The sequence below is a fragment of the Tachyglossus aculeatus genome, chromosome 23 (genome assembly GCF_015852505.1).
Source record: "Tachyglossus aculeatus isolate mTacAcu1 chromosome 23, mTacAcu1.pri, whole genome shotgun sequence".
NCBI classification, from domain to species: domain Eukaryota; kingdom Metazoa; phylum Chordata; class Mammalia; order Monotremata; family Tachyglossidae; genus Tachyglossus; species Tachyglossus aculeatus.
Genome location: NC_052088.1, coordinates 27,810,677 through 27,837,277, shown reverse-complemented (window position 1 = coordinate 27,837,277; position 26,601 = coordinate 27,810,677). Strand labels below are relative to the sequence as shown.

General features: G+C 42.6%; 1 protein-coding gene across 6 annotated transcripts in view; it reads left to right on the top strand.

Moving 5' to 3' along the window:
* TTC37 (tetratricopeptide repeat domain 37) overlaps nucleotides 1–26,601 on the top strand; it is an 89,356-nt gene that overhangs the window by 43,563 nt on the left and 19,192 nt on the right. For all 6 annotated transcript variants that reach the window (XM_038765598.1, XM_038765600.1, XM_038765597.1 and 3 more), the window contains 13 exons: nucleotides 6,114–6,290; nucleotides 6,382–6,526; nucleotides 6,758–6,836; nucleotides 6,948–7,009; nucleotides 7,504–7,560; nucleotides 11,187–11,255; nucleotides 12,392–12,466; nucleotides 14,975–15,116; nucleotides 16,201–16,294; nucleotides 17,964–18,041; nucleotides 20,407–20,531; nucleotides 23,690–23,813; nucleotides 25,079–25,300. In XM_038765598.1, the coding sequence (XP_038621526.1) occupies nucleotides 6,114–6,290; nucleotides 6,382–6,526; nucleotides 6,758–6,836; nucleotides 6,948–7,009; nucleotides 7,504–7,560; nucleotides 11,187–11,255; nucleotides 12,392–12,466; nucleotides 14,975–15,116; nucleotides 16,201–16,294; nucleotides 17,964–18,041; nucleotides 20,407–20,531; nucleotides 23,690–23,813; nucleotides 25,079–25,300 (1,449 nt within the window). The remainder of the gene's footprint in view (nucleotides 1–6,113; nucleotides 6,291–6,381; nucleotides 6,527–6,757; nucleotides 6,837–6,947; nucleotides 7,010–7,503; nucleotides 7,561–11,186; nucleotides 11,256–12,391; nucleotides 12,467–14,974; nucleotides 15,117–16,200; nucleotides 16,295–17,963; nucleotides 18,042–20,406; nucleotides 20,532–23,689; nucleotides 23,814–25,078; nucleotides 25,301–26,601) is intronic.

Sequence of the window (26,601 nt, the reverse complement as noted above, 5' to 3'; positions counted from 1 at the left end):
AGTTCTCTCATCTGCAGAATGGGGATTCAATGCCTGTCCTTCCTCATACTTCGACTGTGAGCCCCAAGTGGGACCACATTATCTAGTATCATCCCAGTGATTAGTACAGTGCCTGGTATATAGTAAGTGCTTAAAAAATACCACAATTATTATTATTATTACACCTGTGCTCCTTTATCATGTACCTTCTGTCCTTCTCCACTTCTTCCCTCTTGGCTTCCCTTTTCTTAATGGCATTTGTTAAGTGCATACTATGTGCCTGGCACTGTACTAACTGCTGGGGGAGACACGAGCTAATCAGGATGGATGCAGACCCTGTCCCTCATAGGACTCTCAGTGTTAATGCCCATTTTACAGATGAAGTAAAAAGTACAGAGAGGTTAAATGACTGACCCAGGGTCATCCAGCAAGTAAGTGACAGAGCCAGGATTAGAACCCAGGTCTCCTGATTTCCAGGCCCGTGTTCTCTCCCATAAACTATGCTGCTCCTCCCTGCCTTCTGTTGTCAGAACTGGGCCTTTACTGGCTCTGCACCCAGTAAACACTCAGTCATCATCAATCGTATTTATTGAGCGCTTACTATGTGCAGAGCACTGTACTAAGCGCTTGGGAAGTACAAATTGGCAACATATAGAGACAGTCCCTACCCAACATTGGGCTCACAGTCTAAAAGATAATAACAAATCCCATTGATTGACTGTTCCAGCTCTTCCATCAGGCTGCTGTAGCTTGGATTATTCATCATCATCATCAATAGTATTTATTGAGCGCTTACTATGTGCAGAGCACTGGACTAAGCGCTTGGGAAGTACAAATTGGCAACATATAGAGACAGTCCCTACCCAACAGTGGGCTTACAGTCTAAAAGGGGGAGACAGAGAACAAAACCAAACATACTAACAAAATAAAATAAATAGAATAGGTATGTACAAATAAAATAAATAAATAAATAGAGTAATAAATATGTGCAAACATATATACATATATACAGGTGCTGTGGGGAAGGGAAGGAGGTAAGATGGGGGGGATGGAGGGGGGACGAGGGGGAGAGGAAGGGGCTCAGTCTGGGAAGGCCTCCTGGAGGAGGTGGGCTCTCAGCAGGGCCTTGAAGGGAGGAAGAGAGCTAGTTTGGTGGATGGGCAGAGGGATTGGGGGCATTCCAGGCCCGGGGGATGACGTGGGCCGGGGGTCAATGGCGGGACAGGCGAGAACGAGGTACGGTGAGATTAGCAGCGGAGGAGCGGAAGGTGCGGGCTGGGCTGGAGAAGGAGAGAAGGGAGGTGAGGTAGGAGGGGGCGAGGTGATGGACAGCCTGGAAGCCCAGTATTGTCTCACACTTATTCACAGGGAAGCTCAGTATTCCCATTTCTACCCACGTACTACCCATTTGAGGTCCTGCTGCAGTTTATTCCCATCTGTACCACTTCACGGTCTGGACAAACATAATGCTATCTGCACGCTGGGACATTTCACTGCACATGCTCTCTTCCAGATGTTAAGCTAAACCATTCCTAGCATTGAGCCCTGGGGGAAGCCACTATTTACAATTCTCTATACTGAAAGGTTCCCTTTTCTCCCTGCCCTTTGCATAAGTATGACTAAGAGTGTGAGTCCCATGTGGGGCAGGGACTGTGTCCATCTTGATTAGCTTGTATGTACCCCAGCACAGTGCCTGGCACATAGTAAGTGCTCAAGGGAAGCCAAGAGGGAAGAAGCAGAAAAGGACAGAATGTACATGAAAAAGGAGCACAGGCATAGTAATAATAATCAGCACATAGTAAGCGCTTAACAAGTACCATAATTATTATATACTTTTGTTCTTGAGCAGTTTATTTTTGAGCCTGTCCTCCCCACTAGATTGCAAATTCCTTGAGGACAGGGATCGTGTCAGTTATCTTTATTATCTTCTCCTAAGCACTTTGTACAGTGCCCTGCACAGAAAGAACATTCAGTAATGATGTTGATTCATATTCTACAGTTGTGATCATCTCTCTCCCTCATTAAGTTGTGTTTTAGCTCCTCGGTAATTTCCCCACAAGGGTCTGCTCCTTGGGAGTGTCCGACAGGGATCCTATTCCTATTTTTTTTTAAGAGAACATAAAAATGGCTGCTCAGGCTGTGGAGAGCGAGTCAAAGTTATTGCCTTTAATTCAAAAGATAAATTAGCTTTTCAGTGACATACTTCAAGTCCTGGCTTTATATGAGACTTGAAGTATATAAAAGTGATGAAGTATGTAATGGTATGTAGAACAGCCACCTTCTTAGCTCTCCCTAAAATGCAGTTATTTTTCTCTTCTGTGCTCTTCCCCTCTTCTACTATCATCTCATTTAAAATCATCTGTTTAAGAAATTTAGACAAAGGATACACCATTCCTAGTTCCCTCCTTCTCCAATCCTCTCAGTAAATTTCCAGTCATCAAAGACTATCTAATCTATTTCTCAGCTCACCAGTAGAACATGTTTTTGGCTGGACTCCATGAGCAGAAAAGGCTCTGAAAACTGTTCAGTCTGTTTATCCACCTGCTGGGAGCAGAACTGTTTGCTATATCCAAGTGCCCGTATTCCTATAAATTTGATTTTTGATTTACAATTGGCTCTTCCTACATGTAAAGTCTAAAAAGAAAAAGAGGAAAAAGAACCCTGTAACTGAGAGAACCTCTCATTTTAAAGAGTTGCCTACTGCCACCAAATCTAATGTTCCATTTCTTCTTCCAGCAGTAGTGTTTCATGGGTCTTCTGTGAATACAAAGGACACCTATATACCTCTTTTAAGAGAAATCAAATTCAATCCTGAGGTTTTTCCTAACTACCTGGGCCTCACATGAGAACCCAAGTCCCATTAATCACTTTTTTTCATCTGAACACATTCCATGTGTTTTATTGAGTCTGTTACATTTAAGTAAGCATTTATTTTGGCACCATGGGAAAGCAAGCTACTTAATCATATATTAAAAATGCTAGGAAATAATCAAAGTTCTTGCTTTGACCAAGGCTATATTTTGAAGATAAAGCAGATGTTTTATCAATCAGCTTCTGTCAAGAAAACTTTTAGATTAACCAACTTTGGGAATACACAGATCTGGACAAATAGATAGCACCAGGATGTGGCAGTTAAAAGGAGACAGGCAATTTCCATAAAGCATGTGGTAATCCATCATTTCCTTTCTCCCATTGATTGATTGATTCATTCAATCGTATTTATTGAGCGCTTACTGTGTGCAGAGCACTGTACTAAGCGCTTGGGAAGTACAAGTCGGCAACATATAGAGACGGTCCCTACCCGGAGGACGTTAGGTAGGGTCTCTGGCATCTGAAAGTTTGTATGAGGCAGGGAGCAGCCTTTTTGCTAGACTGTAAATTTAACAGCAAGGATCATGTCTACATAATTGTATTCTTAGAATAATAATAATAGTAATAGTGGTATTTGTTAAGCATTCACTGTGTGCCAAGCTCTATACTAAACTCTGGTGTCGATACCAGACAGTTAGGTCCCACGTGGGATTCACAGGCTAAGAGGGACAACAGGAATTGAGTGTCCATTTTGCAGACAGAGAAATCACTTACCCAAGGTCACATAACAGGTCCATTGCAGATCTGGGATTAGAACTCAGATCCTCGGACGCCAAGGCCCATGCTCTTTCCACTCGGCCACACTCCTAGACCGGTGCTAAGCCCAAATGATTGATTGATTGATACTGTTTGTTGTGCCTCTTGCTTTTCTGCTGCTCCGGTGCCATCATGTTTGCTCTCCGCCTCCCACCCCACTTAGATTTTCTTTGGCCCTCGGCTTAATTTCTTTCATTGATTAATATTTCCTGCATCGCTATTATGCATCCCTCTAGATTGGAGACTCACTGTGGGCAGGGAACATGTCTTCCCAACCTTGTTATACTCTCTCAAGTGCTTAGTACAGTGCTCTACACACAGTAAATCTGCAATAAGTACTTTTGATTGATGAAAGCGGTGAGGATGGATGCAGCATATTATCATATTCTTTCTCTAGGGACACACACACACTTAGAGAAGCAGTGTGGCCTAGTGGATAGAGCATGAGCCTGGAAGTCAGAAGGACCTGGGTTCTAATCCTTCCTCCATCACCATTCATTCATTCAATCATATTTATTGAGCGCTTACTGTGTGCAGAGCACTGTACTAAGCGCTTGGGAAGTACAAGCTGTCAACATATAGAGACAGTCCCTACCCAACAACGGGCTCACAGTCTAGAAGTGGGAGACAGACAACAAAGCAAAACACGTAGACAGGTGTCAAAACTGTCAGAATAAATAGAATTTTATAGCTATATGCACATCATTAATAGTAGAGTAGTAAATATGTACAAGTAAATACAAGTGTTGTGGGGAGGGGAAGGAGGTAGGGCAGAGGGAGGCGGGGGTGATGGAGAGGGGAGGAGGAGAGAAAAAAGGGGGCTCAGTCTGGGAAGGCCTCCTGGAGGAGGCGAGGTCTCAGTAGGGCTTTGAAGGGAGGAAGTGAGCTAGCTTGGCGGATGGGCGGAGGGAGGGCATTCCAGGCCAGAGGGAGGACATGGGCCGGGGGTCGACGGCGGGACAGGCGAGAACAAGGCCCAGTGAGGAGGTTAGTGGCAGAGGAATGGAGGGTGCGGGCTGGGCTGTAGAAGTCGTCCTTGACTCCGCTCTCTCGTTCACCCCTCACATCCAATCCATCACCAAAACCTGCCGGTCTCACCTTCATAACATCACCAAGATCCGCCCTTTCCTCTCCATCCAAACCGTTATCTTGCTGGTTCAATCTCTCATCCTATCCTGACTGGATTACTGCATCAGCCTCCTCTCTGATCTCCCATCCTCCTGTTTCTCCCCACTTCAGTCTATACTTCACGCTGCTGCCCGGATCATCTTTGTGCAGAAACGCTCTGGGCATGTCCCTCCCCTCCTCAAAAATCTCCAGTGGCTACCAATCAACCTACGCATCAGGCAGAAACTCCTCACCCTCGGCTTCAAGGCTGTCCATCCCCTCACCCCCTCCTACCTCACCTCCCTTCTTTCCTTCTCCAGCCCAGCCCGCACCCTCCGCTCCTCTGCCACCGCTCACCTCCTCACTGGGCCTCGTTCTCGCCTGTCCCGCCGTCCTCCCCCTGGCCCGGAATGCCCTCCCTCCACACATCCGCCAAGCTAGCTCTCTTCCTCCCTTCAAAGCCCTACTGAGAGCTCACCTCCTCCCGGAGGCCTTCCCAGACTATGCCCCCTTTTTCCTCTCCTCCTCCCCATCCCCCCTGCCCTACCTCCTTCCCCTCCCCACAGCACCTGTATATATGCTTGTACAGATTTATTACTCTGTTTGACTTGTACATATTTACTATTCTATTTATTTTGTTAATGATGTGCATTTAGCCTTAATTCTATTTGTTCTGATGTCTTGACACCTGTCCACTTGTTTTGTTTTGTTTGTCTCCCCATTCTAGACTGTGAGCCCATTGTTGGGTAGGGACCATCTCTATATGTTGCCAACTTGTACTTCCCAAGTGCTTAGTACAGTGCTCTGCACACAGTAAGCGCTCAATAAATACGATTGAATGAATGAAAGGAGAGAAGGGAGGTGAGGTCGGAGGGGGCGAGGTGATGGAGAGCCTTGAAGCCGAGATTGAGGAGTTTTTGCTTGATTCGTAGGTTGACAGGCAACCACTGGAGATTTTTGAGGAGGGGAGTGAAGTTCTTAGCCTTCCTGCTTTGTGACCTTGGGCGAGTCACTTCACTTCTCCATGCCTCAGTTCCTTCATCTGTAAATGGGGATTAAGACTGTAAGCCCTCTGTGGGACAGGAACTGTGTCCAATCTGATTTGCTCATATCTGCCCCGGCGCTTAATACAGTGCCTGAAACATAGAAAGTGCTTAACAAATACCACAATTATTATTATTATTTATTTTTAAGTGGAGGGGGCCCATAACCTCTGTTTCCATTTACTCTTCCAAATGTGTCATGCTTGAGGCAGAAGAGGAGAACCCCAAGAAGAGGTCTGTGCCACCTGGGCCTGTTCTCCATATTTGCTTAGCTGATCATGTAGGGTGAAGGTGGAAGGGAAGTTTACTTAATTTACGAAATACTTTCCAAGAATGATGTTCTTCCTTCCCCTAAAGGGCTCTACAGCATCGACCAGAGGTATCTTGCCTGTGGAAGCTGGTTGGAGATGCCTGCACCAGTCTGTATGCTGTTTCGCCATCTAAAGTCAAAGTTAATGTTTTAGGAATCCTCCTTGGCCAGAAGAAAGGGAAACGAAAGCTGGAGAAAAAGGAACTACTCAATCTGGGGGGAAGGTAAATTTGTCAATATTGTTAATATCAGGTAATGTAAAAGCCTAAGGAGGGCATTTATCTAATCAAGGCCTGTCTATTAATATTTCCCTAGGTGTTATGGCAGAGCTTTAAAACTCATGTCTACCTCGAATACGTGGTGTGATCTTGGGATGAACTATTATCGGCAAGTACAGCACCTAGCTGAAACAGGCAGCGACATGAATGACCATAAAGAATTATTGGAGAAATCTTTGCAGGTACAGTGTTGAAGAGAACAGAAGGAGGAAGGAGGGAAGGAGAGAGAAAGAGTGAGAGAGAGAGAGAGAGAGTGTGTGTGTGTATGTGTGTGTGTGCTTGTAATGAATTGTTCAAAAATACTTTGGATGTATTGAAGAGCATTAATTCAGAAAAAGTTGTATAGATTTCAGCAAATTTGGCATGGGTAAAACCAGTGAATGCGGTCTTATTATCGACTATTTTTGTCCTAGTGTCTGAAAAAAGCAGTGAGATTGAACAGTAAAAACCATTTACACTGGAACGCCCTTGGTGTGGTTGCCTGTTGCACTGGTAAGAGCCCAGTGAAGCTTTTGAAAGAAAAATTGCTTTAAAAGACTGTCTGTGTTTTGAGGTTATTTTTGTACTTATACGCAAAATTTTCTGAGCTATGTGTTTTTCCAGGTGTTGGAAACTATGCCCTCGCTCAACACTGTTTCATCAAATCAATTCAAGTTGAACAAATCGTAAGTGATGATCGTTCATTGGTTTAATGGAGCATTTCCTGGACGCACAGCACTGTACTGTAACTCGTGGTGTAGTGGAAAGAGCACGGTCTTGGGAGTTAGAGGTCATGGGTTCTAATCCCGGCTCTGTGTGACTTTGAGCAAGCCACTTAACTCCTCTATGCCTCAGTTACCTCATCTGTAAAATGGGGATTAAGACTGTGAGTCCTACATGGGACAACCTGATTACCCTGTATCTACCCCAGCGCTTAGAACAGTACTTGGTACATAGTAAATGCTTAACAAATACCATAATAATAATTATTACAGTAGAGTAGCAAGACAGTCTCCCTGTCCTCAAGGAATTTACAATTTAGCAGAGGAGTTTACAGTCTGTCATAGATGTGCTTAATGCAGTTTTCCATAGAAGACCGTAGAAGAAGAACTAAAAACTTTGCATCTGTTGAGAGCCAAATTTTAAAATAGCTTAATTTACTCTTTTTGTTCCCATTTAGAATGTTGTTGCATGGACCAACTTAGGAGTTTTATACCTCGCAAATGGAAATATTGAGGTAATTGTCTTTTGTTCACGCACTGTCAGATTTGCATTTGGGGGTAATGTCAAAAACAAGGGATAATGGCAAAAACAAGGGATATTTTCGTTTTACATTAAGTACTGCTGATTGACATTTTGTTCCACCTGCTGTTGAAAAATGAAGGGTGTGCTTTTGTGTTGGAAATGTCATTCTTAGAACATTTTGTGCAGTCATGTGCTTGGCGAACACTTCATAAGTGATTTTGTGATGTCTGTGAAATCAGTCGTATTTATTGAGCGTTTGCTTACTTTGTGCAGAGCACTATACTAAGTGCTTGGGGGAGAAGAAGCAGCGTGGCTCAGTGGGAAGAGCATGGTCTTTGGAATCAGATGTCTTGGGTTCAAATCCTGGTTCCGCCAATTGTCAGCTGTGTGGCTTTGGGCAAGTCACTTAACTTCTCTGTGCCTCAGTTACCTCATCTGTAAAATGGGGATTAAGACTGTGAGCCCTCCGTGGGACAACCTGATTACCTTGTAACCTCCCCAGCGCTTAGAACAGTGCTTTGCACAAAGTAAGTGCTTAATAAATGCCATTATTATTATAACAGAGTTGGTAGACATGTTCCCTGCCCACAATGAGCTTTCAGTCTAAATGCGGTAGTGTCTCATTCATTCATTCAGTCGTATTTATTGAGCACTTACTGTGTGCAGAGCACTGTACTAAGCGCTTGACTACTGCTTTCCCAACCACTGCTTTCTGGGCAACCTGGTTATTGGTGCTATATGCTGTCTAAATGAGTGCCTCATAATATTTTCTACTGTGTTTACGTCAGTCCTTTTAATTCTCTGAACTGATTTCTAGTGTTTTTATTACTTGTTGAAAGAGTTCTTCATCATCATCATCAATCGTATTTATTGAGCGCTTACTATTTGCAGAGCACTGTACTAAGCGCTTGGGAAGTACAAATTGGCAACATATAGAGACAGTCCCTACCCACCAGTGGGCTCACAGTCTAAAAGGGGGAGACAGAGAACAAAACCAAACATACTAACAAAATAAAATAAATAGAATAGATATGTACAAGTAAAAGAAATAAATAAATAGAGTAATAAATATGTACAAACATATATACATATATACAGGTGCTGTGGGGAAGGGAAGGAGGTAAGATGGGGGGGATGGAGGGGGGACGAGGGGGAGACGAAGGAAGGGACTCAGTCTGGGAAGGCCTCCTGGAGGAGGTGAGCTCTCAGCAGGGCCTTATCGGAGTTCTTATGGGTTTATTTTGATAAGAATGAATAATCGTATTTATAAGCACTTACTATGTGTACTAAGCCCTGGAGTGTGTACAAGCAAACTGGGTTCACGGTCTCATTCCCATTTTACAGATGAGGGAACAGAGGCAAAGAGAAGGGAAGCGATTTGCCCAAGGTCACACAGCAGGCAAGTTGTGGAGCCGGGATTAGAACCCATGACCTCCTGACTCCCGGGCCTGTTCTTTATCCACTATGCCATGCTGGTTCAGGGGATGAAGTGGATTAGTCATTAAATTATGAATTCTGCCGGTTTAACCTTTACATGGGAGGTTTTGACCTTATCTATTGGGGACGTAAATCCCTTTACAAAATCACTAAGGGATTTGGCATGTTTAAGCTTTTACTCATGAGAGAGTCGGGACTAAACAAGTGATGATGTTATAGATCCTGTTTTAAAAATATCCCCAGAAAAATCTAGAAGTCTTAGATCCCCTTCATTACTTTCTATTCAAGCCCATGTGATGACTCTTACCTTAGTTAACCAACTTCTCCAATATTCTCAGTTGAACAGATGATCAAGAAGGTCAGTGCTTTTGTGAGTGCCATGAATATTAAGAGGTTTTTTTATTATATTTGAAACTTGAAAAATGCCTTTTCACACCAACCACATCGTTTTTTCCTTGTGTCTCAGATAAATTAAGGATATCTTATCAAAATATGTCAGGAAGAGGTTTTCAGGGTGTTTGGAATAATTAATGTGGTAAGTTTTCTCCACTAAAGCTTAGAGTATAGGGATCTAATGAAATTTACACAGTTGATTTTGTGACTCAGTCATATTTATTGAGCAATTACCGTGTGCAGAACACTGTACTAAGTGCTTGGGAAATTACAGTAAAAGAGAATTAGCAGACACAATCCCTGCCCATAGTGAGCTTACAGTCTAGAGTGGGAGAAAGACATTAATATAAATACATAAAATTATAGATATGCGCATAAGTGCTGAGGGGCTGGGAGGGGGAACGAATAAAGGGAACAAGTTAATTTCGATGTAGTGTTATTGCTTAATGGAAAGAGCACAGGCCTGGGAGACAGGGGACCTGGGCCCTAACCCTGGCTCTACCACTTGTCTGCTATGTGACCTTGGGCAAGTCATTTAACTTCTGTATCCCTCACTTACGTCATCTGTAAAATGGGGATTTACACTGTGAGCCTTAGGTGAGATGGGGACTGTGTGCAACTTGATAATCTTGTTATCTACAGTGCCTTAGTACAATGCCTGGCACATAGTAACCACTTAACAAATCTTCATGCTTACTTGGCCATTTAATATTGGATCTACATGATTGTGATTTAATTTGGTCCCTATAAAGTACAATTAAACATACCCCACATAGCATAGTAGTTGCATTATTAGAAAATTTGGGTCTTAAACATTTATAACAATAATAATAGTAATGATGGCATTAAGCGCTTACTATGTGCAAAACACTGTTCTAAGCGCTGGGGAGGTTACAAGGTGATCAAGTTGTCCCTTGTGGGGCGCACAGTCTTAATCCCCCCATTTTACAGATGAGGTAACTGAGGCTCAGAGAAGTAAAGTGACTTGCCCAAAGTCACAGAGCTGACAAGTGGCGGAGCTGGGATCACTGATTCTACAGTGATTCTACAGAATCACTGTGTGTATATGGGAAGTAGGGAAAGAAGGTGGTACTCAAAAATTGTATTTCAGAATATTGTGAAAAAGGATTTTAAGTAGAGTAATTGACATACTCTCAAGTATGAATATACAGTTGTCCTTCCAGTTTGGAGAATTCATCACTGAGAGTGCCTGCACTTGGGTAGGACCCACAACTCCCAGCTGCTTTGGACCCACAAAAAGACCGTTTTTTGCGATGCCATGCTGAACGTTTGCAGTGTCTGGCACTGCCTTCTCTTAGGCTTCCTTGCTTCTCACCCTCCCAAGTGCTTAGTATAGTGCTTTGGACAAAGGAAGGTCTCTAATAAATACCATTGATGAACTAAGCTTTTTCTCAGAGCCACTTCTTCCTTGGCCTCCACGCGCTATGCTGACCTACCCTCTGCAGTCGACTCCCATTTTCAGCTGGGATGCAGCACTGTCTGCTCATATCTAGACTATAAGCTCGTTGTGGGCAGGGAACGTGCCTGCCAACTCTGTTGTGTTGTACTCTCCCAAATGCTTAGTAGAGTGCTCTGCCTTCAGTAAACACTCAATAAGCACCATTGATCGATCGATTGATTGTGTGGGGCTTTGTTTTTCCTGTTTCCAGGGGTTTTGTAATAGTGCTTGCTAATTTGTGGCAACTTCTTGCCTTCTGAGGGCATTCCACATTAGAATTTAAGGAAATGGTACTTAATGATTTTTTTTTTTTTACTGCATCTCTACAGCAAGCTCACGAAGCTTTCAAAGTAGCACAGTCTCTGGATCCGTCGTATTTAATGTGCTGGATTGGACAGGTAAGAGAGAAATATCTGCTAATATGCCCTTTAGTATGTTTTGTCAGCGGAATGTTAAATTCATCTTTTAATAGATAAGCCCACTTTGAGATATCCTGTTTCCCCCCATTGATTTTTCACTTGCACAATAGTTCTGCTTCTGTCAAGTACACATTTCTCAGGAGCTTGTCATTGTTTTTATTTTGTAACTCTTAAGACTGTCTCTTGGTTAGTGGGTTCTGGAGAACTGAATTAATCTGGTAGCTTAATGGACTTTTCTTTGCTTTCAAGACCTGTAAGTCTTTAAACCCCCTTAAATATATATTCTTTTCTCTGAGTATATTTCGCTTTGGTCTTCTGAGCGGCCATTTGAGAACAGTGTAAGATTCCAACTGTTTTTATATTCTGTGACATTTGCAGAATTGTGTGCCCTCTAAGTTAAGGGAGAAGCGTATGGCTTCCTTGCCAGTAAGGTAAAATGCTGATTCTGCTGTAGGCAGGGCTGTCTTTATTTTTACCTCATCTTGGGTTCAGTGCATTCTATCAGGGAATTTGGGTCTCGCATCAAGCCGGAGGAAGAAGCAATAGCTATAAATAGTAATAGAGTAATGGAGCAGGGCAACATTTCTAAAGTTGGCAGAAAACAAGGAGGCTAGAGTTTGAAGTTGAGGACGAGCTCTTCGAACCTCACCTGCGGAGGGGAGGAGATCTCCCAAAGGGATATTTTCCCCCATCGGCCCTTGGAGGAAATAACGGTTAACATCATCAATCGTATTTATTGAGCGCTTACTATGTGCAGAGCACTGTACTAAGCGCTTTACAGCAAAGGCGTGTTGTGTCCCAGCTGGGGGAAAGTGTTCAGGCACACCCCAGGGAAGGGACTGAAGGATTCCTGAGGAAGCCAACTCTGGTCTGGTCGAGAGAGACTTGAAGAGCCGGGATAGAGAACTCTTGGATAAAGAACCTCTAGCCGGATCGCCAAGCCGGCCAGGATTTTGGAGCATCCTGGTCTGACATGGGGCAGGCCCAGAAGATCCGAACTGAACCAAAAATCTCCATTATCTTTGGATGGTGAAGTGTTGACTCGCAGGTGGAAGTAGTTTGAATGAAATGCCGTCAGCCATTTGGATGAAGCGTCTCATTTTTTCTTCCTCTAGGCTCTTATTGCAGAGACCGTTAAAAGCTACGACACTATGGATCTCTTTCGCCATACTACTGAACTCAGTATGCATGTAAGATTCTAGCCTTCTTGGTTGATGTTTGTGAACGTGGAAGCAGCTGGGCTCAGTGGGCTAGACCATGGACCCGGGAGTCGGAGGAGCTGGGTTCTAATTCTGGTTTCCTCACTTAATGCTGTGTGACCTTGGGCGAGTCGCTTCGCTTCTCTGTGCCTCAGTTACCCCATCTGTAAAATGGAGAGTAAAACTGTGAGCCCCAGGTGGGACATCCCCCCTTTTAGACCGTGAGCCCACTGTTGGGTAGGGACTGTCTCTATATGTTGCCAATTTGTACTTCCCAAGCGCTTAGTACAGTGCTCTGCACATAGTAAGCGCTCAATAAATACGATTGATGATGATGATGATGACATGGACTGTGTCCAACCGGATGTGAGCCCGTTATTGGGTAGGGACCGTCTCTATATGTTGCCGACGTGTACTTCCCAAGGGCTTAGTACAGTGTTCTGCACACAGTGAGTGCTCAATAAATACGATTGAATGAATGAATGAATTAGCCTGTATCTACCCCAGCACTTAGTACAGTGCCTGGCATGTAGTATTGAAAAAGAATGAAAAACCCTCACAAAATTCAAAACCACACAATCTAAAATATTGTGCTCTTTAAGAGTATAGGTGATCTAGCTCGCAGACATCCATTTATTATTTTATGATGGGTTAAAAAATAAGACCGACTAATATTTAGCTCTTTTCCACAAAGTGGGGAAATAATTTGAAGATCCCACGGCGGGTTAAGTGTGTTCGAAAGAATGCTTTGAAGAATTTTTCTTAGCTCTCCACCCTTGGCAGTTGTCTGGTTCTGACAAAGATCTGATGGTATGGCTGTTCTATTCCATCCCCCCACACTCCTCCCCATCACCTCCACGCCCTCCCTCTGCTCTACCCCGTCCCTGCCCCGCAGCACTTGTGTGGTTATATGTACGTATTTATAATTCTATTTATTTCTTTAATGATGTGTATATATATATATAATTCTATTATATTGATGCCTGTTTACTTGTTTTGATGTCTGTCTCCTCGCCCCACAGTACTTGTGTGTATATATGTACGTATTTATAATTCCATTTATTTCTTTAATGATGTGTATATATCTATAATTCTATTTATTTATATTGATGCCTGTTTACTTGTTTTGATGTCTGTCTCCTCGCCCCACAGCACTTGTGTGTATATATGTACATATTTATAATTCTATTTATTTCCTTAAGGATGTGTCTACATCTATAATTCTATTTATTTTGATGCCTGTTTACTTGTTTTGATGTCTGTCTCCTCCCTTCTAGTCTGTGAGCCCATTGTGTTAGGGATTGTCTCTATTTGTTGTTGAATTGTGCTTTCCAAGCGCTTAATACAGTGATCTGCACACAGTAAATGCTCAATGAATGCGGTTGAATGAATGAATGAATATTCTCCAGCTTGAAGTGGATCCAAGAAGTCCACTAAACCCCTGCTTCATTACTCGTCTGGATTCAAAGCTATTTATTGAGCGCTTACTGTGGGCAGAGCAGTGTACTAACCGCTTGGAAGAGTACTAGAGAACAGAATTGATTGACACGTTCTCTGCCCGCAATGAGCTTACAGTCTAGAAGGTTTCACTGATTTTGAGGGGGCTCTGGTGGGGCAGGAGAAGTCCTCAGGCTGGAATATAATCATCATCATCATCAATCGTATTTATTGAGCGCTTACTATGTGCAGAGCACTGTACTAAGCGCTTGGGTAGTACAAATTGGCAACATATGGAGACAGTCCCTACCCAACAGTGGGCTCACAGTCTAAAAGGGGGAGACAGAGAACAAAACCAAACATACTAACAAAATAAAATAAATAGAATAGATATGTACAAGTAAAATAAATAAATAAATAAATAAATAGAGTAATAAATATGTACAAACATATATACATATATATACACAACACTATCCTTCCAGTATACACCCCAAGCATCATCATCAACAGTGGTATTTATTGAGGGCTTCCGATGCAGAGCCCTGCGCTAAGTGCTTGGGAGAGTACAATATAACAGAGTTGGCAGACAGGTTCCCTGCCCACAATGAGCATACAGTCTATAGGGTAAGCCAATAAGTTTTCTGTTAAAGGTGATAATTTTCTTTAAGGCAAAGGGAAACGTCTAGTGTTTTTTTTTTTTTTACACCTAAATTCGCTCTGTTATACAGTATTTATGGATAATTCAGCTACTGCTTTTTTTTTTGATGGCATTTGTTAAGCGCTTACTATGTGCCAAGCACTGTTCTAAGCACTGGGGGAGAAATACAAGGTAATCAGGTTGTCCCACATGGGGCTCACAGTCTTAATCCCCATTTTACAGATGAGGTAACTGAGGTACAGAGAAATTAAGTGGCTTGCCCAAAGTCACACAGCTGGCAATCGGCAGAGGTGGGATTAGAACCCACGACCTCCGACTTCCAAGCCCGTGCTCTTTCCACTGAGCCACGCTGCTTCTCCACTTGAGCAGGGATCAAAAACAATTTTGGTCTTTGTTTTCAGACGGAAGGCGCTTTAGGCTACGCATATTGGGTGTGCACAACTCTGCAAGATAAAACCAATAGAGAAACAGAGCTGTACCGCTACAACATCCTGCAGATGAACGCCATTCCAGCCGCACAACTTGTTTTAAGCAAATACACAGGTAAGTGTTTGCCGTTCACATGATGTTTCCAAGATGAGCATACTGTGGCCTGCTGAAATAGCTCCTTGAAATCTGCCTTTAGCTTTCGGTGAAATTCAGCCTTGTCTTCCCTTTTTGTGACTCCTGTTGTTTTCATGATTTGGAACTTGCTTTGTCTTTGGCTCTGACTGATGAAAAGCAGGGATTTGTCATAAAAAAATGAGGCGAACCAAATGGGACCTTCCTTTTACACCTGATTTTTAGCCAAGAAAATGAGTTCAAGATTCGAACAGTGATGGAATAGGAAAAATGACATCCCCAAGCTAGCCAATCTATTAGTAAAGCAAAACACTCTGTTAAGCACTTTGGTAGAGGGTTAGTCACTTGGATTCATAACTCAGCAACCCTTGATTAAAATTATCAAGTGCTTCTGGTTCTTCATTGTATCTTAGGGAAATTTCAAAATGCAGTGTAGAGTGGAGAAAGGTTTTACCCTTGTTCAGGTCTTGTTGAATATCACTGAGTTCATTTTTAAGCATAGATCGGTTGGAGCAGAACCTCTCAGAGAAATCACTGCAAAATGTAATTTAGGAAACGTGAAGTCATTTGCCAAAGATCAGGACTTCTAAAAGTCTCCCTACTGGTTTTAATATGGACTAAAGTTTCAAGTCGTTACCGATGAAAAGAAAATGACAGTTGATTTAAAAATCTATCAAGTGGTCCTTTTTCCTTTTTGGCAAGGCAGCTAGCACTTTTATATAGTGTTCCATCTAGTTTATTTAGTTGTCAACTGAAATTGTAAAATTGCACTGGTGAGAGGAATTTTTTTAATAGCAAGCATGAAAAAAATGAAGCTGCTGCCCGTGGCACTACAAATCATCCTGAAGAGTTAGACTGAGATTTTGATGTTTTTGTTCAGTAGTTGCAATTTTTCATCGGTGACTCACTGCCTTTGACAACCGCTTTTTAAAATCCTGCAGCAGGATTTGAAGGATTATTTGAAAGGGTTGGAAAGCTTTTAAGTGTGGGTTGTTTGGTTTTGTCTTTGCTGATACCACCCAGTGTTCCCCTGAAGTGTACTAAACTTTGGCGCTTTATTTTCCAGAAAGAATTCAGAATTATGCTCCAGCGTTCACAATGTTGGGCTATCTAAATGAATATCTTCAACTGAAAAAGGAGGCCGCTGATGCATACCAAAAGTAAACCTTCTCTCTATGCGTACATTGATGAACATAGTTCGATGGCTGTACTGGAGCACAGAGCATGTCTGTCCATGCCTGTGAACATTCTCTGTTATGTTACGTGTAATCCCTGTTGTCATCACCAGCCTGGTTTAGTGGATAGAGCACAGGCCTGGAAATCAGACGGTCATGGGTTCTAATCCCGGCTCTGCCCTATCTGCCATGTGCAGAGAAGTGGCGTGGCTCAGTGGAAAGAGCACGAGCTTGGGAGTCAGAGGTCATGGGTTCAAATCCCAGCCCTGCCCTATCTGCCATATGCAGGGAAGCAGCGTGGCTCAGTGGAAAGAGCACGGGCTTGGGAGTCAGAGGTCATGGGTTCAAATCCCGGCTCCGCCACTTGTCAGCTGTGTGACTTTGGGCAAGTCAACTTCTCTGGGCCTCAGTTACCTCATCTGTAAAATGGGGATTAAGATTGTGAGCCCCACATGGGAGAACCCGATCACCTTGTATCCTCCCCAGCGCTTAGAACAGTGCTTTGCACATAGTAAGCGCTTAACAGATACCAAAATTGTTATTATTATTATATGTCTGCTGTGTGACCTTGGGCAAGTAACTTCTCTGGGCCTCAGTTCCCTCATCTGCAAAATGGGGATTAAGAGTGTGAGCCCCATGTGGGACAGGAACTGTGTCCAACCTGATTAACTTGTACCTACCCCCCTGCTTAGAACAGTGTTTGGCACGTAGTAAGCATATAGTAATAATAATAATTATTATGTGAATGGTAGTTGCTTTTACAAACTGCCACCATCTTGACCGTCCCCTCCACCCCCTCTTCTCTCTGTTGAGACTCTGGGTCTGGCCCAACCAAGCAGGGGTCTTCTAGTCTCTGGACTCAGTGGTAGGCATGACTTACTGTTAACTGAAATTTAAGATGGTGGCTGCTTCTATTTTCATCCTTAATAATAATAATAATGATGATGGCATTTATTAAACACTTACTATGTGCAAAGCACTGTTCTAAGCACTGGGGGATGCAAGGTGATCGGGTTGTCCCACGTGGGGCTCACAGTCTTAATCCCCATTTTACAGATGAGGGAACTGAGGCCCAGAGATGTGAAGTAACTTGCCCAAAGTCACACAGCTGACAAGTGGCGGAGCCGGGATTTGAACCCATGACCTCTGACTCCAAAGCCCGGGCTCTTTCCACTGAGCCACCCTGCTTCAATGGTATTCATTGAGTGCTTACAGTGTGCAGAGCACTGTACTAAGCACTTGGGATAGTACAGTGCAACATTCCCAACCCACAATGAGCTTAAAGTCAATTCTTTGAAATGCACATTCTGCTAAGCATTTCTGAGAGGTAGATTAAGGGCAGGTGGTATATAGTTTTTTATGACATTTGTCTGGAATGTGTATTTGTTTAAGGATCAACCAGAAAAACATGAAGAGGAAAGATGATTAAAGAGTGACAATTCTCAGAATCTCAAGTTCTAATCGTGTTAGCGACAGTAACTTTTAAAATTGCAAACCACCTCCTGTAGCATAAGAATGCTCATCCTAAGGAATTTGTTTCATTGCTCTTCAACTGCGGAAAGGAAAGTTTATAGACGCTCTGCCAAGAGTTGAGATTGAAAATTGTATTTTTTGCTTGTTAAACTGAACTTCTACATCTCATCTTGTTTTCCAGAGCAATCTTGTTGCTACAGACCGCAGAACACCAAGAGACCTACAATGTTACAATAAGACATTATGGTCGTTTGTTATGGTAAGATCTTTACTCCCACTGCAAATATGGAATTCACTGTTTTATTTGAATCATCATTCTGACAAGTATTTGGAAACAGGTTTGTAAATCCAGTGCCATACAGATGCCAGGGACTGGTCTTCAGATAGTTATTCATTCATTCAGTCGTATTTATTGAGCGCTCACTGTGTGTAAAGCACTGTATTAAGCTCTTGGGCAGTACAATATAACAATAAACAATAAAATAGTTTACAGGGCAATGGACCACTTGTCTCATTGTCTCATCACGACCCCAGGACCTGCAGGGATAGACCAGGAGAGAGTGCTGGGCAGAATCCAAGGTGGTGGCATGGGGCCTCAGCATTCTGACAACCTAATTTTTGGTTACTTTGTAATTGGAAGTGCCATGTATAATAATAATAATAATAATGATGGTATTTGTTAATCGCTTACTATGTGCAAAGCACTGTTCTAAGCACTGGGGAGATACAAGGTGATCAGGTTGTCCCACGGGGGGCTCACAGTCTTAATCCCCATTTTGCAGATGAGGTAACTGAGGCCCAGAGAAGTGAAGGGACTTGCCCACGTCACACAGCTGACAAGTGGAGGAGTCGGGATTTGAACCCATGACCTCTGACTCCAAAGCCCGGGCTCTTTCCACGGAGCCACGCTGCTTCTCTATAGCTCCCAGGCGGCAGCAGGCAACTTAAGGACTTGGGAACGAATGTCGTCCACTTCTTACAACCCTTCTATCATTGGTCCTAGTACCCTTATTATTATTTATTGTATTTATTGAGCGCTTACTGTGTGCAAAGCATTGTACTAAGCACTTAGCTCTGTACTCTTGTTGCCCAAGGAGATAGCATGGTGGGAGGAAGCCTGAAATGGCCATGTGGAACCCTTGGATCTCTTTTTCTTTCTCTATTATCACTATTATTATTATTTTACTTAAGTGCTTGCGCTTACTGTGTGTCAACCACTGTACTAAGCCCCGGGGTAGGTAGAAGTTAAGCAGATTGGACACAGTCCCTGTCCCACGTGAGGCTCACACTTTTATAGATGTGGTGACTGAGGCCCAGAGAAGTTAAGTGACTTGCCCAAGGTCACACAGCAGACATGTGGCAGAGATGGGATTAAAACTCAAGTCCTTCTGACTCCCACGCTCATACTCTATCCACTAAGCCACACTGCTTCTCTTCCGGGCATGACCCCATCTCCCCAGACCTGTCTTATAACAAGAGTTTTCTTTATTAGATGGTATTATGTGAGTTTATGGTATTATGTGAGTTCTGGTATTACGTGAGAATTTTCTTTATTAGATGGTAATAGCCCATTCTAAGTCATTTGGCCATCAAGTGGATATAATACGGTCTTCCGTATTCCTTTTGCAGTATCTCACTTTACCTAAGCTAGGAAAGAGGATGTAAGGTCTGGTGGCTAGATTGGGGGATTAACATATTTAACGTATGGGGCAAGTGAAAGATCTAGGTGACCGGATTTGGAAGCTGTTTCTCCATGTGCCACAGCTTCATGTTCGTAAAAAATCTACCTTCTCCAGCTTTCCCTCGCAACATCGTCAAAGCTGCACATTGCACATTGGAGAAAAGTTACCCAATACGGTTAACAATGGATCAGTGATATTTATTGAGTGCTTACCAGGTGCCGGGCACTGCACTAAGCGCTTGGGAGAGTGCAGTACAGTAGAGTTAGTAGATACGATCCCTGCCCAGAAGAGACTTTCAGCTTGCTCTCGATCATGTCTCCTGCAGCAGAGGGAAAGCATGCTGCCATTCCCTGTGATTGCTAGCTGTTGTTCCGCCTCATGATGACCCATTATCAAAAAAAAAACCCAATCAATCAATCAATCGTATTTATTGAGCGCTTACTATGTGCAGAGCACTTGGGAAGTACAAGTTGGCAACATATAGAGACAGTCCCTACCCAACAGTGGGCTCACAGTCTAAAAGACAGTCTAAAAGTCCCCCTGTGCTCCTGATATTAATTCTAAAGAGGCAATGGGTCGCCATTCGTTCCCATGTATCATGATATGAGTTACATCATGAGTCAAATTTGCGTTAAATCATTAAAGTATGTGGAACAAATAGTTGAAGGGGAGGCATCATGAAACAGACCAGTAGTCTGCAAGAGTTTTTGCGTAAAATTAATCGAGCGGAATCCAGCTTCGGATTCCTAGTCTCACTTGAGGCTTGAGCCTAGCCTGGTGCATTTAACGCCCAGATTTCTTCTTCGGAAACTCTAAAACTCCATGCGGACGCATGGTATGGAGTCCTAGCCTAAATCAGGAAGACATTTGTGGAATAGTCTTTGTACATAGCTGGTTGCCTTTGTGGCTATAAATCAGTGACTTTCTTTCCCCCCCTCTTAGTTCCATAGGTGAATATGATAAAGCCATCCAGGCTTTTAAATCAACCCCTCTTGAAGAGTTTGATGATATTATAGGTTTTGCCCTAGCTCTATTCAAAAAAGGGCTTTTCCAAGAAAGCAACAAGGGTGAGTATCATTGGGGAAGGGGGAGCAGGGAGGGGGAAGTGGAATTTTCTTGAAGGGGATATTTCACACACACCACCATATTTTTTTAAAAAGAAAGCCGAAGTACATTTAAAATCATATGTCTCATACTTACGTGTTTCAGAATTCATGCCAACAATGAGCAAAAACTTCCCCACTGCTAATAGGTATTAGAGAGACTGTAAAAATGTCCACTACTATTTTGAAATTTCCCAAATCTGCTCCATCAGTCAATGGTATTTATTGAGGGCTTACTGTGTGCAGAGCTCTGTAGTTGGGAGAGTAAAAATAATAATAATAATGATAGTATTTGTTAAGCGCTTATTATGTGACAAGCACTGTTCTAACAAGGTAATCAGGTTGTCCCACATGGGGAGTCGGTAGACAACAAGCCGACAGTCTAGAGGGGAGACTAGACTACACTAGACTAGATTACAATAATTTGTATTAATTATTAATGCAAATAATTAATGAAAAGCAACTAGCTCATATAGAAGGATGGGACATTGGTGTGGGGAGAGAGGTGATAGATATTTTCGGAATTTTTTTATTTGATGGTCTCCTGAAAACCCAAGGCAGTATATACAGCAAAATGACCATAATTTATTAGAGCTTTAACTTTTCTGTGATTTACGGTGGGCAAGGAACGTGTCTACCAACTCCGTTATACTGTACACAGTAAGCACTCAGTAAATACCATTGATTGATATGATTAATTAATGCAGCCAGGACGCAGGGCCATCTTGAAATTCATTTAATGGCAAAAGAAGGTTCCTTTTGCGTGCCTCTAACACAGCAAGGCACATGAACACCGGTTATATAGGACGAAAGTTTTACCCAGAAAGGGCAGTGTGGTTTTGAAAAATTGAAATTACAAAGAGCTCTTGAGAAACAGAGGGGAACACCATGTTTGGCGCATGATGTAAACTGTTGTTGTCTTATCATTTTTGATGCCACTATGCATCAGGGACTGCCTTGAGCAAAAACACATAATCTAATCTGCCATGTAGGTGGTATAACCTGCATGCCCCCAGCATTGTACATATACCATTCATATAAATGCTACACACCGGAAAGCAGCATGCCCTAATGGAAAGAGCATGGACCTGGGAATCTGAGGACCAGGATTCTGATCCCGGCTCCACTACTTGTCTACTATGTGACCTTGGGCAAGTCACTTTACTTCTCTGTGCCTCAGTTCCGTCCTCTGCAAAATGGGGATTCAGTGCCTGTTTTCCCTCCTCATTAAACTGTGAATCACTTAACTTCTCTGTGCCTCAGTTCCCTCATCTGGAAAATGGGGATTAAGACTTTGAAGCCCCCCGTGGGACAACTTGATCACCCTGTAACCTCCCCAGTGCTTAGAACAGTGCTTTGCGCATAGTAAATGCTTAATAAATGCCATCATTATTATTATTATTATTATGTGGGACCTGATTATCTTTTGTCTACACCAGCACTTGGCACTGTGCAAGCACTTAAATACCGCAGTTATCATTATTATTTTTACTATTATTATTCAGCTTTATACATATGCACCCAGTTTTCCCTCCTCATTAAACTGTGAATCACTTAACTTCTCTGTGCCTCAGTTCCCTCATCTGGAAAATGGGGATTAAGACTTTGAAGCCCCCCGTGGGACAACTTGATCACCCTGTAACCTCCCCAGTGCTTAGAACAGTGCTTTGCACATAGAAAATACTTAATAAATGCCATCATTATTATTATTATTATTATGTGGGACCTGATTATCTTTTGTCTACACCAGCGCTTGGCACGGTGCAAGCACTTAACAAATACCGCAGTTATCATTATTATTTTTACTGTTATTATTCAGCTTTATACATATGCACCCAGTTTTCCCTCCTCATTGAACTGTGAATCACTTAACTTCTCTGTGCCTCAGTTCCCTCATCTGGAAAATGGGGATTAAGACTTTGAAGCCTCCCATGGGACAACTTGATCACCCTGTAACCTCCCCAGTGCTTAGAACAGTGCTTTGTGCATAGTAAATGCTTAATAAATGCCATCATTATTATCATTATTATTATTATGTGGGACCTGATTATCTTTTGTCTACACCAGCACTTGGCACTGTGCAAGCACTTAACAAATACCGCAGTTCTCATTATTATTTTTATTATTATTATTCAGCTTTATACATATGCACCCAGTTTTACCATACGGTTTGTTTTCCTTACACATTTGGGCTAGAATGCTGTAAATCTATAGAAAATATTTGTCTTTCACCACAGACTTGTTTGAATATGGCGAGCTGTAGTTTTGGACGATCTGGTTTATGTACGTGTGTGACACTGAAGTGGGTAAATATAACAACACAAACTTTAACACAGTTTTTAGCAAGGGTGCAACTCTTTTTGGCAAGAATGCAACTCCTGTATTATAGGAGAAATGAGTGTCTACATTTGTTTTAGGTTTTTTTTTTATTTTTCTTCAGTTTTCTGGTTTGGACTTGGGGTCTGCCATGGAGAATGACAGATGCTCGATATAGTAGATAGTGAGAGTACTATACTATAAAATGATAACATCCTTTAATTTGCCCCTGTAGCCATTCCTAATGTTGAAGTTGAAAGGGAAAATTAGATAATAATAATAATAATAGTGATGGTATTACTATGTGCCAAGCACTGTTCTAAACGCTGGGGTAGATACAAAGTAATCAGGTTCTCCCACGCTGGGGTAGATACAAGGTAATCAGGTTCTCCCACATGGGTGCACAGTCTTAATCCCCGTTTTACAGATGAGGTAACTGAGGCACAGAGAAGTTAAGTGACTTGCCCAAAGTCACACAGCTGGTAAGTGGTGGAGCCGGGATTAGAACCCACGACCTCTGACTCCCAAGCCTGTGCTCTTTCCACTAAGGCACGCAAAAGACATCTGTTTGGATTACAATATTTTTAATATTTACCTGTTTACTTCTTTACCTGTTTAGACTCCCCTTCTTATTTTAAAGCACTGATGTTCTTCCATCTGGCAAAACTTTGCTGGGCAAAGGAATGATAAAAGTCAGAGTTGTGTTTTGGCATGCCCCTTCGGTCAAGAATGCCTTTTGAAAAGTAAAAATGCTCTCAAAAACGCTCTCATTTTGTTTGGCTTTTTAATATCAAATCAACTGTCAGCCTATGAACGAGCCCTGTCTTTGGCCACATCTGAGCACGACAAAGCCCACGTCCTGACAGCCCTCGCCATAACCCAGTTCAAGCAAGGCAAAACGGATGCTGCGAAGACGTTGCTGTTCAAATGGTATGTAGCCAAGAAGCAATCATTTAATCATTGGTATTTACTGAAGGTTTACTAAGTGTGGAGCAATTTGTTGAGCGCTTGAGAGAGTCCAATACAACTGAATTAGCAGATATGTCCCCTGCCCATAATGAGCTTAGAGACCAGAGTAGGGAATTTAGTGTCATGCTTTTCCCACTGTTAGAGCAAGCAGTTGTTGTTTAGGTTAGAATGTGGGATTAATCCGATTATCTGACTCTGTTCTACCCTTTCCCATTCTTTGTTGTATTCACAAGTGACTTCTGCTACATCACATCCTTCCGTATTTGGATTCGCAGAGTCACAAAGTCCCAGAGAAGATGGCTGAATTCCATGTCGTAGTCATGTAATCCGTCTTGAGAAGAGTGCTGTTGATAGTTGTTTATCTACAAAACGAGGGGGTTATTTTTGTGTGTCTAAGCTCTGGTAGCCATAGTAGAGCATGACAGAGTAATGGGCCCGTTCAGGGGTGTTTTTGTTCAAGACCATTAGTATTTGTGTTCTTGAAACATTTTCTTCCTTCTGGAGGTTTCTGGAAAGTCCTCTGTTTCTTCAACAGAGCCAGAAGGCTTAATCTTGTTAAATTTGAGCAACTTTAAGGTACCTCCCAAATGGTTGTTATACCCTCCAAGAATACATATTCATGGCCGAAATTAACTTTGTACCCTGCAAAGCGTCTGTATTGGAAAACAAAGGCAGAAAGTGGAGATTTTACCTCCAACAAAATGTCTAGTTTGTGTTTTTCCATGCCAGCAATCAGAGCTTTTATCAGGAGAGATGGTCCTGATAAATAATGAGGAGATGCTTCTGTTCCTGTTTTCATTCGTGTCAAAGTTGCAGTCGAAGGCATATACCTATGCCAAAAGTCCCTCAACGACTTGTCACCATGCCAGAGACTGAATGTCAGAAAACTTGACTCCGGTCTTTTTCTAAAGACCGTTAAGTGTATCGATCCGAGAAGGAATTTGTTTAACCGACCCCCTGTGAAAAGCCATTCATACATCGAGCTTCATAGAAAAGTATTTTAATATCAGGAGTTCAGGCACCTGGGGAGCCAGAGGTTTTGCTTTTATATTAACCTTTAGAGCTGGCTTCAGCATGGAAAGAATCGTTTAAGTAAAATGTTTCCTGTCCTAAATGCTGTTAAAAGGTGTTATGTAAACTGGATATAAATGCCAAACTCATAACAACCTCAGCCGGGTGATAGGCGATTTATTTATGTGGTTTCTTTTCTCCTTCTGCACTTACAGCTCCATCTTAAAGGAACCAACTACAGAAAGCCTCCAAGCCCTGTGTGCTCTGGGTCTGATGCTTCATGATCTTGCCCTCTCCAAAGCTGCCCTTAATGAATTACTGAAGCACAACAAGCACAGAGATAGTGATTACCAGAGATGCCTTATTACCTCCGCTGTGTACGCGCTCCAGGGTAGAAAAGTGGCTGTGCAGAGACAAGCATCCAAAGCTGTCCATAGGTAAAATCTGCACCTGACTTCTTTTCTTCTCTCTCTTAATGGTATTTGTTAAGCCATAACAATGTGTCAAACACTGTTCTAAGCACTGGGGTAGATGTAAGTATAATAGGTTGGAAAGAGTCCCTGTCCCGCATGGGGCTCGCACTCTAGGAGGGAGAACAGGAGAACTGAGGCCCAGAGAAGTTGTTATAGATCTGTTATTTATTTATTTATTTATTTATTTATAGTTTATTATTATTAAGCGCTTACTATGTGCCAAGCACTGTTCTAAACCCTGGGGTAGATACAAGGCAATGCGGTTGTCCCACGTGAGGCTCACAGTCGTAATCCCCGTTTTACAGATGAGGTAACTGAGGCACTGAGTAGTTAAGTGGCTTGCCCAAGGTCACACAACAGAAAAGTGGCAGAGCCGGGATTAGAACCCACGTCCTCCGATTCCCAGGCCCGTGCGCTTTCCATTAGGCCGCACTGCTGCTGCTTGAGGCTGAGGTGTATGTTGGGAAGCTGTCCTTACCAGCTAGCATTTAATGAGCTCCTTGTGGGCAGGGCACTTGTCTACCAACTCTGTTGTGCTGTATTCTCCCGAGCCCCAGTTTCCTCATCTGTAAAATAGGGATTAAATCCTATTCCCCTGTCTCCCCCGTTCTAGACTGTAAGTCCATTGTTGGGTAGGAATTGTCTCTATTTGTTGCTGAATTGTACTTTTCAAGTGCTTAGTACAGTGCTCTCCACACAGTAAGTGCTCAATAAATTCGATTGAGTGAATGCATGAATAAATAAATAAATACTCCTTCCTACTTAGACTATGAGGTCCATGTAGGGCAGGGGCTGTGTCCAACCTGGTTATCCTGTATCCACCCCAGCGTTTAGTACAGTGCCTGGCAGCAGTGCTCAGTGCTTAGAACAGTGCTTTGCACATTGTAAGCGCTTAACAAATGCTATCATTATTATATAATAATCACATTAACAAGTACCATTTAAAAGGAAAAAAGGCACTTAGTACAGAGCTGCACACATGGTAAGCACTCTGTAAATACCATTGATGGATTGAGCTCAAATATAAAAGGGGGACATCCTCAGTGTTAAGGCAATATTTAATTTCCCTGCAGTGTTGCCAGGGACTGATTCAACTGATTTGAAAAGTGATGTCTTTTTACCTTCATTATACTTTTTCATGTGCTTAATCAGTGAGAAGCAGTGTGATACAGTGGAAAGAGCACATACCTGGAGTCAGAGGACCTAGGTTCTAATCTTAGTTCTTCCAGCGGGGTGACCCTGGGCAAATCACTTAACTTTTCAAT